Source organism: Nannobrachium achirus (genome assembly GCF_963921795.1).
Source record: "Nannobrachium achirus genome assembly, chromosome: 11".
NCBI classification, from domain to species: Eukaryota; Metazoa; Chordata; class Actinopteri; order Myctophiformes; family Myctophidae; genus Nannobrachium; species Nannobrachium achirus.
In genome coordinates, this window is record NC_137820.1 from 13,352,616 (window position 1) to 13,369,260 (window position 16,645).

Below are 16,645 nucleotides of genomic sequence, written 5' to 3' on the forward strand. Positions count from 1 at the left end.
GACTTAACCACACCTCTATCTGCTGCTCAGCAGAGCGAGAAAGGCGGAGTTTGTTTCCACATTTTTCTGGTATTTCTGGTCCACTCCTTATGATGATCATTGATCAAACGTTGGCCGAAGTGGACAGAGTGTGTTTGTGTGTCTGTGTATGCGAGGAGGGGTCGACATGTACTGTCGGCTTCATATGCAGTATGTGAGAGACCACCACTGAAGTGAGAGATCGACTCTGATCACAACAAGTTTTTAACTGTGCAGGGGAATCCACCTCGGGATTATGCCCAGCGCCGACGTGTCTGTGCGAAGTTTATCCGAAGTAGAAAAATACCTCAACGGCCGAATGGTGAGTACGATCATTATTAATTTAAATTTCGGATTAATTAATTTTGAATGTTCGGCTAGCTGTACCAGCGGTAAACTGTCGCCCCGTTCATCTCCCATGTGCGGCGAACAGCTGGTGCGTCCTATTTTATTTTGTAGCATATGGTACGGGATGATATTTACGGCCAAACAATAGTACCCCCCCCCCCCCATGCTGTGTTTGAAGCCATTGAAAATGATTTCGTAAATGTCTGGTTCTCTCGAGCCAGTGGCTGTTATTCTGTTAACACGTTGGTGAAGGCTTTGGTATGCCCTGTCCCAAATTCAGCCGAATTTAGGCTAATGTTGTTGTTGTATAGAGAGAATGATATTAGTAGCTCTGTGTGATACCACTATTGTTTCATATCCTACACCAAAATATGTGTTTCCTGCCAAACCTGGCAATAAGATCATTAGAGCAGACCGCGTCAGTGCAGCATGTAGCAGTAGTACTACAGTGGTTTTCAACCATTTTTCATATCAAGGTCCATTATTTATTCGGCATTTGAGCCACGGACCACCATTTGATGAAATGTAAAACGGAATATATTGTTGTCTTTGGATAAGATTTTGTTCACAATTCCATATTGATGCGAAATAACAATTATTCTACTCTAAATGATTCAACTTCTTGTAAATTAACTGTAATGCTGATCTATGTTTGACAACAAGTTAACTCTTGAGAGCTTAGAATGAAACCAAATGCACCCGTAAGGGTCCATTTGGTTTCATCATTTAGCTGGTACCCGGACCACTGGTTGAGAACCACTGCAGTATCGGCTAACATGTTAACAGGGTACAGTACAGTGTATCGTTTTGTGTACGTGCTGCCCCAAACAAAACACAGTTCATGATGCAATTTATTGCATATGTGGACACGGTGTTGACATTGTGCTATGTGTAGCCCTAGCGCGCAAACCATTTATGAAAAATACCCAAGGGCTATATGACAAAATCTAACTGAAACTGTTGAAACTCAGGTATCCGAGGCAGGCAGGCAGCAGCTAGGTGACAGCACAGAGAGGAATTCTCCCCTAAGCATGTGTCCCGTCCTGTGCAACGTGTGTGTGTGTGTGTGTGTGTGTGTGTGTGTGTGTGTGTGTGTGTGTGTGTGTGTGTGTGTGTGTGTGTGTGTGTGTGCAGACAGTCTGTTTCGTAGAATTCGTACTGTAGGTAGTACCTGGTATCGGTATGTGCTATTGTGCAAACCTGCCTAATGAAGTGAAGAAGTTAATCCTGTTCTTTGCTTAAAGACGGCCACGAAGGGCTTCCATGTCTTTGTCTTCAAATGAAGTTGATGGATCATGTATCCTTAAAGGAACTCTGCCTGCGTCTCTGCACCCGCTTACCTCCAAAAGGTGTCTCCCCTCCCCTCTCCCCAATTTCTTAACAATGCAGTACAGCAGCACTGCAGATGTCTTGGATCAGCTCTTTCCCGATTGTCAAATCTGACATGTAGAACCAGATGTCTCTGAACACCTCGCCTCACAGCTCTAGCACTGAGCATGCTTCAATGGATGGATGATGGATTCATGTTGATAACTTGATATCCATCTGTCTGATGTAAAAGAATAAGGGGGAAAAGACTTCGTGTTTATCTTGTCATTTAGATTTTACTTGCATCATCACAGCAAATAGCATAGCCTACGTGTCCGTAGCTCAGAAGCAATGCAGTAAACGTTCACATTTGGTCCCACAAATGATCTGTATTAATTTGCATGCATTGTGGTGTGCAATGCAACCCTGCCTCTGAGGGTAGAGTGGCAAAGATGAGAATTAGATAAGAATAGAAATTTACAAGATTGGAAAGGGTTAAACAACCTCCTCGTAGAAGGGACCTTTGTATCACTGTTTAATGCGACATATTGCAACAACACATCTGGGTGCTCTGTGCGGTGTAATTATGCTGTCCTGCTCTCACTGTGAATCAGTCCATTGACAATAGCTGCATATTTATCATACTTATTATATTTTATAATTGAATTCCATTCAGTGCATTCATAGTCCCCAGGGGCTGAGGTTGGCTGTTAATGGGCTATTGATTTGGTTATGGACCAGCTTTTCTGGAGACAATAGACAAAAAGTATGACGCAATAGGTCACTGAGGAAAGTTCAGACATCAATCTCTGCGTCTTTCCTTCCTTATTTCAACATTGTTTATTTTATTTAACTTCCAAACAAAGCAGAGGTTCACAATCCAAGCTCGGCAGCAGGGACAGCTGGAGTGGACTATGCAGATGGCATTGAAGAGGAGGAGGGTTGTGTTAATTCCTGACAGTTTTCAAAGAGGGGCTCTCCCACTGTCCTCTCTCTCTGTCTATAAGCTCTCTTTATTCTTCTGTCTCGGTGTGGGTCCTGAGATGGTCCGAGTCCATGAGGGTCCTGGAGGGAATACAAATAAGCACTGCAGCCAGGCAGGCCTGTTCTCTCTGTGGCACTGCTCTTCTGCTAAAGAGATGATTTGTTCCATCTCAGTGAGCATGCCAGCGGGGGGGGGGGGGGGGGGGGGTTGTAGAGCGAGTCACTCAGACAAAACTCTCAGCCATGTGCTGCCCCAGAGAGGTATCGTGACAGAAGCCCATCCCACACTTTGTGATTCTGTTCAACGTGCTGAGCCAGTCGTCACAGATTACAACTTGGATCAATGGTCTCGATGATCCCATTCATGAATGGCATGGCACTGGAAGATGGAGAGATCCTAGTTTAGACAAAAGCAGAAGTCAGAATCGGAGTGCTGAATTTATCTGAACCGAAACCAACAACAAATACAGGGTGTTTTTTTTGGGTGTTTTCTTTGGGTGTATACCTGATTCTGAGCAGCCATAGGAGTCTTTTTTAGATAGCGTAAGGTATAGAGCAGTAAACCCAGTTCCGGATCAACCCACTTTGCCTGCTTTTTAGGAGTGTGTGTAGGGTGGGTGGGGTGGGGTCAGAGAGAGGATTAATAACAAAGGCATTTTCTTAAGCAAACAGGAGCGTTTGGTTTTGTTACAGGGAAGTAATGTTTCAAAGTGCTGACATCAGCATCAGCTTTTGTGTTCCGCGTCTGTGGGGAAAAGACTCACGTGCAAGTGTGGAACATGATCTTCTGAAGTCTTACAGTTTGGTTTCAGTGCATATCTTCATCCAGCTGCCTAACTTTGCCCCTTTTATACAAGATTTTTTTTCTTCTTTTATACAAATAAAGGTCTTAAGAAATTTGACAAATGCAGTTGGATCTTTAATGCTGCTGAGGTCAGAGCCTATGAAATGGGTCATGTTGTGAAACAGACGCAGAGATTTAAGTAGGGCAGCGTGTGGGTCGGGGGCGTATAGAGGGGTGAGGTGCACCGAGCCCCCAGCCGCGAGGACCCCCATACGTCCCTGATTAGAGCACAACGATTTTTCAAGGCCAATAGAATTTTTTTGGAGAACAAGCAATATGAAAAAGGAGACAATATTATGCAATACAAAAGGTTTTAATGGGAAATATACAAAAACAAATCTCCGAAATCCATAATTAATGTAGCGCACTTTGTATCCTAAAAAGAATCTGATTCTACTGTCTGACTCGCACACGTCTTTAATTTTAGGCAGGCATGTTTATTATTTACCCTTTACATAATTACATTTTCAATTTCAATTCAAATGAGCTTTATTGGCATGAATAGGGAACATACAGTTGGAGGGGGTACAGCATTGTGTACAGTATATACAGGGTATGAAGCTTTTTGGAACAAATATCAGCATTTCCTTTTTCTCAATACAATTTCAATACTATACATTGAAGGAAGAAAACATTAAAACGTGTTTTTAAGGTAGCAGCTCTGTTTATACTGTATGTGCAGTAGGTCTGGATGCCATTCAATAGTTTGTAGACCTTAGGGTAGTTGTATTCCATTCTGTAGCCTGCTTTTATCGCAACAGTTCACAAATCTTGCTGCTGTGTTCGCACATTGTTGTATTTCTCCCAGTAGGTCGTTTTTTGTCGTTGGTCATGTTTACAAACTCACTTTGGGTGTACGTAATCTGTGGAAAGTATGTGTCTCTTATGTCTTGCAGGTGGTTAGAAAGTGTAGCTCTGTTTCCACCACATTTTGTGTGCAGGGGGTGCATAGCCTGTCTTCATTTGGAAGTGGGGTCTGTCTGTGGCGGCCTTTCTCTATTGCAAGGTTGTGTTCGCTGAGTCTGTACACACCAAACACTCTTATTGGCATTTATAATGCATTATAGGGCATTTATAATGCCATTTCAAGCACAAGTGTGTGCTTGAAATGTTCTGTTTTTCCGATTCAAAATCCATGTGACTGTTTTTATTATTATATCAAATTAACACATTTGTCAACAATTACGATGTACATCATTTATTATCTAGGCTATTTTGAAACAAGCTAAAACCTCACACATTTAAAAATCATTTAGGAAAAAAAACGGAAGAATTTATATATAAATCTGCTATATCGCTGTTATTAGCCAACAATCCAGATATGGTACACAATGCGATGTATCGGTCAATGCAATATATCACTACCTCTATCCGTGATTACAGCGATGGTGAATGGGTTAGGTGGGTTACTCTCCACTGTGTTGTTTGGATGATACTCTAGAAAGTGGGTTGGACAGCAGCAGGCCTCCAAGTGGTGTTTGTGTGACTCATTGATGTGGTTAACCTCACCTGAGTTGGCCTCCTTTCAGAACGCCTCATAAATCTCATACAAGTTTAACATGAATCACCACCGAAACATTGACATGTCCAAGGAAGGCCATCTCACTCACACTGCTGTTGACAGACCAGCTATTCGTCATGGATAGTCACACAGTTAAAGGAGTAGTTCACCCCCAAAATGACTTTTTTTCTATTGATTACTCATGCCATGGAGAAAAAAGTTCAATAATATTTTTAGTTTTTTGTCACATTCCTAAGACAAAAATGTGATAACAATAAATTTACCCCCATTCGTTCCAGATGGGGACCCGTTTCGAAACGGGTCCCCATCCGGAATCAATCAATTTACTCGAATCTGTCTTAGGAATGTGACAAAAACCAAAACATATTATTGAACTCGACTCTCCATGGCATGAGTAATCAATAGAAAAAAAGTCATTTTGGGGGTGAACTACTCCTTTAAGAGTGTTTAGATCGAATAAGTAGGGTAGGGTGGTCAACAACAACTCACTGAAATAATGTTTACAGTTTGTGGTGGTTTTCTAGATTCATGCACAGAGCCAGTTACAGGGATTGAACGTGTGACCTTTCATTTACAGGACGACCCCATCTAGCCACTAGAAGACACCTCTGCCACCTGCCCATTATTTTTACCATCTGATTGTATTAAACAACGTCAAACTCACCAATATTGCGGCTCTATGGAAAGCTTGAATTATCCTCTTTCTATCTGCAAAGTGTTTGTTTCAGAAAAATCCACCGTAGACATGTTATGAGTTACTTTCTGTCAAGAAACCCAGTTTAGGTGATTTATTTTTTGTTCCAAGTATTGGAGTTTGGAAGTGCTAGTGGGAAATCACTATCAGGCAGCGGGACGTTGCGTTATTGAAGACAAGCGCTTCCATAGTTCAAAACATGTCTACGGTGGTTCTGAAACAAACACTTTGCAGATAGAAAGAGGATAATTCAAGATTTCCATAGAGCCGCAATATTGGTGAGTTTGACGTTGTTTAATACAATCAGATAGCAAAAGAAAAAAAACCTTTGATGCATTGAATCCCTATGGGAGGTATTGCAACCCTAGATTCATCAGATTAAAAAAGAACCTAGTGATGCAATTTGCGGCTAGCTGTTAGCCTACTCACAAGGTCTTCTCAAATTAGCCACATAATCAATATTATCTAATATCTAACATGTCTCTGCCAGCCTTCCATTTACACAGTCATCTGCAAGTGTCTTTGGGAATCGGCATCCCCAAAGACCTGGAGCCCACCTTAAACCTACTGTCTAAAATAAAATCCTCCGGAGAACACCCTTGTGTGTCTTTAGGAAGTAGAGTGAGAAATAGGGCAGCGCTTAAACAATTGCCCTCATTTAAGCAGAGCTACTCAGCCAGAGACTTTTGCACTAGTGAGTTGCTGTGGGTAGCAATCAGCATTGGCATGGAAATAGGGGTGGGCGATACTGGAAAAAAGCATTATCACGATATGCTTCTTGCAGTATCACGATACACGATATTATCACGATACTGTTAAGCGAGTTTTTAGGTTTATTATGATTATTAGACCCACAAAGATATTCTATAGATAATCTATTCATTTTTATGCTGCAGATAGAAAGATAGATAGCCTAATCTATGATTTTTTTAATGATAACATTCAGATTTTTGATTAAACAATTATAATTTTTTACCTCAAAATATTTACTAGTTGGTGTGATGATGGTTCAGGTCATTCAAATGGGTCCCAGAAATGTTTTATGGGTTCCCTTAAAATGTTTTTTGAGTGTTGTGAGCTTGTAGATCGGCTATATTCAAAACAATTTGGCGGGACCTCTCTGGGGGTCTCGACCCACAGGTTGACAACAACCCATGCCTTACCATTGAAACTTGAGGGAAAGCAAATTACCTTATGGTTGGTTTATTAGACCCACACAGATATTCTATAGATAATCTATTCATTTTTATGCTGCAGATAGAAAGATAGATAGCCTAATCTATGGTTTTTTTAATGATAACATTCAGATTTTTGATAAAACAATTATCATTTTTTTACCTCAAAATATTTACTAGTTGGTGTGATGATGGTTCAGGTTATTCAAATGGGTCCCAGAAATGTTTTATGGGTTCCCTTAAAATGTTTTTTTGAGTGTTGTGAGCTTGTAGATCGGCTATATTCAAAACAATTTGGCGGGACCTCTCTGGGGGTCTCGACCCACAGGTTGACAACAACCCATGCCTTACCATTGAAACTTTAGGGAAAACAAATTACCTTATGACCAACCAAAGTCAGGAGGTTTGTTATGATACAAGCTTTCTTTTTAGAGAACTACTCACTCATTATCATCCTAGCTTTTCGCTTTTCTACTAACAATAATGGCATGGTTTTTATAACTAAGCCAATTATGTAATAGACGCAAAATAGACGCGACGATTTCACCGCGATTCGCGACGACACACGCATGCATCAATGGTGAAAACATAAGCACTTTACAAATAGCGGCAAATAGCTACTTGTTTGTAGTTAATAAAAACAGAAGCATGGATTTACAAGGTGATCTAAATCATCTCATCGATACTGCCAGAACACACAGCTATGGAGAGGAGACTCCAGCACAGCTCAGCTTTGATGGCTGATAGCGATAGCAGGACGGATAAGTAGTTTGCGTCCTGTTAGTTTAATGCATCCATTATGAAAAATATGCTTCAAAGAATGCAGGCCAAGCTGCATCACTGCTTTACTAAGTCCTGTGAAAGTGAAACTAAATCGTGGACCACTGTGCCGTGCTCCTGCACAATCACAACTCAGTCAGTGCTGTAGACACTGTAGCCTGTCTGCGTGCTGCCCGGGGGAGGGGCTGTGAAAGCAGGGGACAGATCCTCACGCTATATGACACGTTGAGCCGCGACACGTTATAGCTTGTAGATCTGTTCTTTTTGGCGAATTACACCACCGTACTATAGAAGTATAAATTAAGCACTAGAGCTGCGACTCATAGAACGTGCACTCGCTGTATTCAGAGCCTTGAGACTGTTTGTATCACGAGAGAAACGATACTCTGAAAAAGCATATCGTGGCAAAGCTGTATCGCCGATACGATAATTATCGCCATATCGCCCACCCCTACATGGAAATGGCATGACGGTGCATGTCAGCACGTTTTTGCCGTATTGTGATGTCATTCCGGATAATGAGGGAGGGACATCTGAAGCTTGAAACATCTGGATTGTGTTATTCTGCTATTTGAGCTGTTCTCATAAACCAGGCCTCATACTGCCAAAGGCCTTACATTTTTATCATTAAGTAAAAGCTACAGTGCTTCGCTTACCAGCCATGCAATGTACGATAAATATCTAGTATGAATGTTTTACCTCTGTAATTCTCTCTTAGTTATTTTGCATCTAGATGGACCCCAGAAATCTAGAAATATGGGGGGATATGAAGATATGGGGGAATTCCATTGAATTCAGGGTTTGTCTGTCTCTTGATTTAGACCCATCCAGTCTTTTTGGAGGTAAGGGGAAACCTAGTATAAGGTGATTCTTATTTACATAACAGTGCCTAAGTGCTACAATCCAGTACACCACCACAGTACAATACCTCTGGACCTCACCAGTAGCGTCAGTTCAGCAAAAGCTAGGGTATGGCAAAGATGGGAGTCCTCAAGGAAAAGAGGCATTACATTTTGTATAACACGGTTCTATTGAGAAAATAGCAGATCTACATGCTCAACGCCTCGCGCTGCGAGGCGTTGTGAGCATGTAGATCGGCTATTTTCAGTTTTTTACACAGGTTTCTATGGTTTCTTGGGCTGGATATGGCAGCCCGGAAATGGTTGTTAAGCGTGCCACAATTAACAATAATGCATTGCACCTGTGCAGCTGACCTGCGGAACCTGGGAATATACCATTCTGTCAAGATGGGGAGAATGCAAGCATGGAGAATATAATCATAGTACCTTGTTAAAGTGACCATTTAGTTAAATTTTGCATTTGTAATTTAACAACATAATAACCAGCGCAGATAGACAAAAAGACATTCATGGATTTATATTTAAAAGTAACTTTTATTCTCCCCCCCTGGACCCAGGGTATGGCAGCTGCATACCCCTGCCATACCCAATTGACGCCCCTGGACCTCACCATGCCCCTCAGTGGCGCGCTTCAAGCTGCAGAATGAAATCCTAAACATTTCAGAGCAGAGGCCATGGTGGGGGACTCTCCCGAGCAGTTCCAGCACTGCCAAGACTGTAATGCTTCAGCATAGCATGTCGTCCTGGCTGCGACTGCGCCGCCAAACAAACAGCCTTTTGTGTTTGTGATTCTGAACTCTAATAGACTTGGTAATCTGAGCGGCCTACACACCAGCCTCTTCTATGCTTCCTCTTTGAGGAAGAAGTCATTTAATTCCTGTAGTGCTATCTTCGCCTTTGACAAACGGGTTTGGCGAAAAGCTTTATGAGGTTTTTAAATTCCGATTGTTTTGTCAGGTGCTAAGCATTGCACAGCTCACTGCCTGAATGCAATTGGAGATGGAGTTCCTCAGGCTATACAGTACATCAGGTCATTGAATCCACATGCAGGAGTTTGCTCATCGCAGCATAGTCCCAGCCAGTGCAGCAGCACAAGTGTGAGTTGTTTTCTCTGCACAGAAAGAGTCTTGTGTTCAAGAAGGACATATGCCAACGAGGGGGAGAGGGACACCGGGAAGAGGGAGAAAGAGACATGCTATTCTCTGGTCATACAACGAATGTGTGTTAGAATACATAAGGACATTTGTGTATGGATAAGTATGCATACTCAGCATCAGTCATGTAAATAAAGGCGGCTAGAGAGAGAGGGAGAGCGAAGTCAGCTTTTTTATTTTTTCCTTCAAAGCAATATGTTATGAAGGGCTTTACAGTAATAAAACAGCAGAAAGCCCAGAGAGAACATAGGGTGAAAACAAACACACACAAGTGTCTTTGTATGCATGTAAAATGGTTACATTACAGTATGGAGAAATGGCATTGGGAATCATGCATTCTGGTGAACCACATGCATAATGGCAGCACATTCTTATATCACAATTCTAAAGTGTGACTCACGGACTCACGTGTGAATGTGAGGCAATAACTAAAGACCCGCTTTGCTGAGTGCACATTTAACCCCACTTTTTGTGTCTACTTGATGTTAGTCAGCATCCGGTGTCTACTTCTCATGCTTGATCATCCTGTTTTTGCACTCTGACTGTCACCCTCCACCCCCACCCCCAACCTACCCCCCAATTGCCTGGGTCCAGCTGACTGTCATGTGACAAGAAGTTAGTATATCTACGTGGGATCTGGATATAATCTACTGTATATGTAATAGTGAACACTCAAGAATCTTAGTATGCTATACGTAACCTCTCCATGGCGATGTAGAAATGCTAAGGATTTGCTGATTAAGTAAGCCTTGACCGTAAAATCTTGACTGAGTGTTCATTTAACCTTGTTACACTGTCAGAGTTACAAGTAAAAAGGGAAAAAAAGAACAAAGGATTTTACTGTGTTGGTTAGACCACTGTGATCTGTTTACTGCTCGTACCAGCTATGTTGTATCCATCGAGGATTAGTGTGGCATTCCTCTGAGCACAGTATTTCTCATGCTATATAACCCTCTCAACTCCTTGGACGGCCATGACCTTTCCAACTACAGTTCTCTTTTGTAGCAGTGCTGTAATGTTACTTATTTCAAGTCACAGCTAACTCTAGTGATTTTCCTCTTTTAACTGGCATGGTACTGTAGTGAGGACTTTTGAGCAGTTGTATTTCTAGATAGAGGCTTATTAGTTCATACGTATGTACGTATGTACATTCAAGTATTGCTGTGATTATGGAGCCTAGAAGAACAAAAATGGGACTTTACTGTAAAACCCTATACATAACGTCTGTTGTTGTCATTATCGACGGTGACATCAATGCGCAGAATTTTGCACTTCTCTCATACTGTACATGGTGGCTGCTGTGGAAGCTGCTATACTATCACAGAATTAGGGACTGGCCCTAAAGCTAAAATACTTCACATGCAGAAACTATCCTACTGTACAGTACACACCCAGCTCGTCATGCTCAAGCAATTGTGGAACAGTGAGGAGGAGCCAATGTAATGTGAAGTACATAGATAAGCTAATATAGTATCAGTACTAAATACAGACATGTGAAAAAGAAAATGCTTAGCTTTCCATTAGCACTTGGAATGTGTGCAAAATGGTTTGAAGACCATGCTGTCTGTTTTATAGCCAGCTTGTTTCTCACTCATTTAGATTTGAAACCTTTTTTATGTAGCATTTCTGACCTGTGTGTCTCATCTGTATTTTGTCCTCTCCCTGTAGGTGGACCGCAGTGAGGCCGGTGTCCTGAGCAACTCGGTGCCGATGCGTCGGGGTTCCTCTGAGAACAACTTGGACCTGGATCTCACCGACGCCGGTCCTAGCCCAGGGCAGGGCCAGGAGGTGCACCGCAGCCGCTCATGCATGGACAGCCTCCAGCAGAAGATCTTGAAGGTGACGGAGCAGCTGAAGATTGAACAGACGGCGCGCGACGAGAACGTGGCAGAGTACCTGAAGCTGATGAGCAGTGCCGATAAGCAGCAGGTGGGGCGCATCAAGCATGTGTTTGAGAAGAAGAACCAGAAGACGGCGCAGAACATTTCCCAGATGCAGAAGAAGCTGGAGCAGTACCACCGCAAGATGAAAGACAGTGAAGTCTTGGTCCAGAGCCCCACTCCCTCCTCGTCCTCTCGTCACTCGTTCGGCAAGCACAGCACCATGCCCAGGGAGTCGCCCAAGGAGCTGACGGGTAGCGGCTCGGGCAGCGGCAGGCACCCGACCCTGGACAAGATCAAGACCATTGGGCCCGGTGTCTCCCTCTCCCCTCCCTTCTTCTTCAGCAAGCCGCGGGAGTTCGCCAACCTTATCCGGAACAAGTTTGGCAGCGCTGACAATATCGCCCAGCTCAAGACCAGCCTGGACAGCACCTGTTCCTTCCCGCCTGATGGTGCGGGTAAGGGGCTCAGCAATAGCACCACCCTGGTGGCCAAGCCGAAGTACCCCAGTGACGATGAGTGCTCCTCCGAGAGTGCCTCCATATCAGCCGAGAGCAATGGGAACCCCGTGGCCGGAGGCGTGGAGCAGAGCCATGGCCACAGGCACGATGCTGGCGGAGACAGTCACCACAGCAAGTTAGCCCTGAGCCTGGAGGAGGTGAGGGAGATCCGTGAGGCCCAGAGCCAGCTGGAGGATGACCTGGAGGAGCTGAAGACCCAGTTCAAGAGGGACTACAGCATCCTCAACCAGAATCTGCAGGAGGAGCGATACAGGTAGGGATGGAAGATAAGCGATATTAACGTTTATCGTGATTAAAAAAACACTCACGATAATCGTATCGTGGAGATTTAATTTATCAGGACATCGTCCTCCATCATGCACTGGGATCAATTCACCTTTTATTTGCAGAGCTGCATACCACTTAAACCTTCTAAAATTGGTAAAAAGTTGCTTATAATATACTTTCTTTTTTTCACTCTATGAAATGCCTTTGCCAAAAAGTTGCCGATTTACAAGCTTGCCGATTTACAAGCTTACAACGCGTTGTGAGAAATCGACTATTTTTTGGCAAATGTTCTGCCCCAGGATAATGGATTTTGATTATCGCGATAATATCGTAAATCGTGATTTCTTTTGTCACAATAATCGTGATATAAAAGTTTCATATCGTCCCATCCCTAGATACAGGTCTTATTTTCATTCAGCTTCTAGTACTTTTAACTGCCTTGGGTTTCTGCATAATTATTTTAAGTTGTTTAATTAAGACATAACATATACCTTCTCAAACCTTAATTAAATTAATGTCAGCATATTACAGACTACATACTGAAAGAACTGGATATCAGAAAATCTTTAGAGTATCTGTTGGTAGTATAGTTTACTGCAGAGTAATTCATAATAGTGCTTCAAAGACCAAACACAATCACTGTACTCAATCCAACTACTAGCGAGCCATGTATTGTATACGCTAGAATAGATGGTACACCAACATTGGTGACCCACCACATTCTGTGACTATGGCCATTTTCTCAGAATATGTCACCTAATTACAATGAACTACCTGAAAGACATTCCAACCTTCTAAATAATTCCACAGTAATCACTGTCACCACTTTGGGAGTGTTTGATTGAACACCAATTACAGTACAACAGCCATTGCCAGTGGCTAGTGTCAATCAGCTGTCAGTCAAAATCAAATGTATTACGTAAAGACATTCTTAGTCAACTAATACTCAACTAATCAATTTGTTGATTTAATCAACAAATATTTATGAGGTTGGAAACTGGGCATTATATTGTTTGCAATGGCTACTGAGTGGCTATATAGACTGGCAGAATACATTTGTTATATAGAGTTTACAAGCCCTACAAACTGAGAAAAGAGCACAGAAGAGAAGCCCTACAAACTGAGAAAAGAGCACAGAAGAGAGAGAATGAAGGAAAGCAAAAGGTTATTGTCCTTGTATTTTGATAGGAACTGGGGCCTGGCTACAGTATAAGCCACTATAGTATAGTGTCCTGAAGGTGGCTTATCTGTTTCTGCTTTAGTTTCCCATGGCTTTGCTTGATTGGCACAGCAGCAAAGTGTCATGTTATGTAATCTTATAATTAAAATCTGCTGCTGTGCCAATCAAGCAAACCTATGGGAAACTGAACTAGAAGTGTATGTCATCTTCAGGAAACCACTGGTGTGTGGTGTTTAATGTTGTACTGGAAACAGCCAGTAGAGGGCAACAGATGATGTAGACATATACAGTATACAACCCAAGTAATAATAATACATTTTATTTGTAACACACTTTATATTTGAAGCAAATCTCAAAGTGCCACATTAAAAGGAAAAACATTTGTTAAAGGATTAAAAAAGATTTAAAAAAAAAAAACAATTAAATTAATACATTCAGATCAGTGGTCACATATACACATCTAAGAAAATGTTTAAAAAACAAGCCATTTCTACATTATATCTAATAACCTACAACAAGGCCCTCCAGGATTGTGATTATGATCTAATAAATAGATAATAATTCATCCAGTCTACACAATATATCAGCTTACATTACATACAGTACCAACCCCTGCTAATTCTGAATAAAACATTGAAATGGACCAATCCAGAGTCCAGTAGTACAGTTTTGCTTATCCTCCAGACCTTTGTGTTTTTCTTGGCAATGAACATAATGAAATCCATCATTTTACCATCAATTGAAACTATGACTAAGCCAAATTAATACATTACTGTTAGAGCTACAATAGTAATGCATTTCCGCTGCAGAATCATGGTTTTCAGTGACTGCTCCAATAGTAACTGACCTGCACATTACATTTGTTTAAAGCCACATTGTGAAATGAGAAAACAGCCAGCACTCGCAATGTCCTTTAAAGGAGTAGTTCACCCCCAAAATGACATTTTTTTCTATTGATTACTCATGCCATGGAGAGTAGAGTTAAATAATATTTGTTTGTTTTTGTCACATTCCTTAGACAAAAATTTGATTCGAGTAAATTTACCCCCATTGATTCCGAATGGGGACCCGTTTCGAAACGGGTCCCCATCCAGAACGAATGGGGGTAAATTTATTCATTTATATCAAAAAATATATATATATCATTTTTGTCTTAGGAATGTGACAAAAAACTAAAAATATTATTGAACTCTACTCTCCATGGCGTGACTAATCAATAGAAAAAAAGTCATTTTGGGGGTGAACTACTCCTTTACTGATTAAATATTTACCTGAAAATTCTCAAAAGATGCTGCATAATCCTGGAGGGACACAAGTGTAGCTGATCTCTAATTTACAAATGTTTTATCCTGCAAAGCTTTGCCATTGTGACCCTGGGTGTACATTAAAACAAACTTTGAGCGCTTTGTGCCAAGATGTAGGCTAGATGTAGGCCATGCTTCCGAGCCTGGACATTTAGTGGACGTACAACAAACTTTGAGCGCTTTGTGCCAAGATGTAAGCCAGATATAGGCCACGTTTTGCGTCCCAGACAAAGCCAGATGTTGGACCTTATCTCCTTCCAGGAGCACCGCTCAAAAACTATTGAATGCTCTTGTTCCTTTTGTGACCAGTTAAGGTTTCACTTAATGCCATTGAATGTAGCATGGCATGAAAAATAGAATATGACTGAATGCCTGTGATCTTTATTGACCTCTTTGCAAAGGAGATAAAACAAAAGTTTCCCTATTGCTCACAAGGTGTGAACGTCTGGAGGACCAGCTGAATGACCTGACAGAGCTTCACCAGAATGAGACGGCTAACCTGAAGCAGGAGTTGGCTAGCATTGAAGAGCGGGTGGCCTACCAGGCCCATGAACGAGCCAGAGACATACAGGTACTTAGGATTGCAGCAGGTCCATTCAATTACATAAAAATGAAATTCATATACATGATTCAAGGTGTAGAATAATCTCATGATTCAAATTATATTGTCTCCCATCTAGAGACATGAACCCATTTAGGCCTAGAATTATTGAATGCTTTAACCAGTGAAAAATAGCAGATATACAAGCTCACAGCTGCGAGCTTGTAGATCTGCTATTTTTGGAAAAAGTCGTGAAAATGTGTGCAAATCTTTAAATATATGTATTTTCAAAGCGAACGTTTGTAACTCAAATTTTGCTTCTGGGAGGTCCCTGGAACTATATTGTTTTGAGATGGGGGTCCGGTCCGTGGCCAAATAAATATCATTTTGGGGGTCCTTCACATGGAAAGGTTTGAGAACCACTGACATAATAGTCTCTCAAGAACAGACTAACTGAGCTCCATTTAAGTGAAAAGGACCTTTTCTTTGACGATGGCTAGCCAGATTGCTGACTCAGAAACATAGGGTTTTCAAAAAATCTTAGGATTCAAAAGACACTCACGATTTTTCAAAAATAGCAGATCTATAAGCTTGCAGCGCTGTGAGCTTGTATATCTGCCATAGTTAAAGCATAAAATAATGATACACAATAATGTGTACCCGTTCTGAATGGATTAAGCATGATGTTGATTGCCATCTCTCCCTCGGTCGGTCTGTCTGTCTCGTAGGAAGCGCTGGAGTCGTGTCAGACGCGGGTGTCCAAGCTGGAGCTCCAGCAGCAGCAGCAGCAGACGGTGCAGTTGGAGAGCCGCGATGCCCGCGTGCTGCTGGGGAAGAGCATCAACATCATGCTGGCCATCGCCACCGTCATCCTGGTGTGCGTCTCCACGGCGGCCAAGTTCGCGGCGCCGCTCATGAGGAGCCGACACCACGTCGTGGCCACCTTCCTGGGCGTGTGCTTTCTGGCCATATTCTGGAGGAGCTGGGAGCATTTGCAGTGTACCGTGGACCGGATGCTTGTGCCGGCCTGATGGCCCGATGGCCTGATGGCCCTATGGCCCGAGGCCCTCTGACGCAGAGTTAATTGTCAGTTGTCTTTTATAGAAAGTCGTCTTTGAAAGGATTGGTTGTACAATCGCCAGAAGACACAGAAGTACAGCGTTAATCAACACGTTTAATTTTAATCGAGGACATGTTTTCACATGTTCATTTTACGATTTTTATTAATTGAATACTAATATACAAAAATAACATTTTAGCATGTT

General features: G+C 42.1%; 1 protein-coding gene across 1 annotated transcript; it reads left to right on the plus strand.

Moving 5' to 3' along the window:
* The first annotated feature begins 208 nt into the window (after positions 1-208).
* LOC308293754 (transmembrane and coiled-coil domain protein 3-like) lies at positions 209-16,545 on the plus strand. The gene is made up of 4 exons (XM_080736376.1): positions 209-340; positions 11,356-12,341; positions 15,275-15,410; positions 16,109-16,545. The coding sequence occupies exons 1-4, from the start codon at positions 275-277 to the stop codon at positions 16,409-16,411; spliced, it is 1,491 nt and encodes a 496-aa protein (XP_080592502.1). The 5' UTR covers positions 209-274; the 3' UTR covers positions 16,412-16,545.
* Positions 16,546-16,645: the final 100 nt, after the last annotated feature.

Excerpts from the sequence above, each read along its gene's own strand:
- LOC308293754 (XM_080736376.1), top strand. The coding sequence starts at position 275 with ATGCCCAGCGCCGACGTGTCTGTGCGAAGTTTATCCGAAGTAGAAAAA. Across the intron at positions 12,342-15,274 it reads CTGCAGGAGGAGCGATACAG|GTGTGAACGTCTGGAGGACC; the intron begins GTAGGGATGGAA and ends ATTGCTCACAAG. Across the intron at positions 15,411-16,108 it reads AACGAGCCAGAGACATACAG|GAAGCGCTGGAGTCGTGTCA; the intron begins GTACTTAGGATT and ends TCTGTCTCGTAG.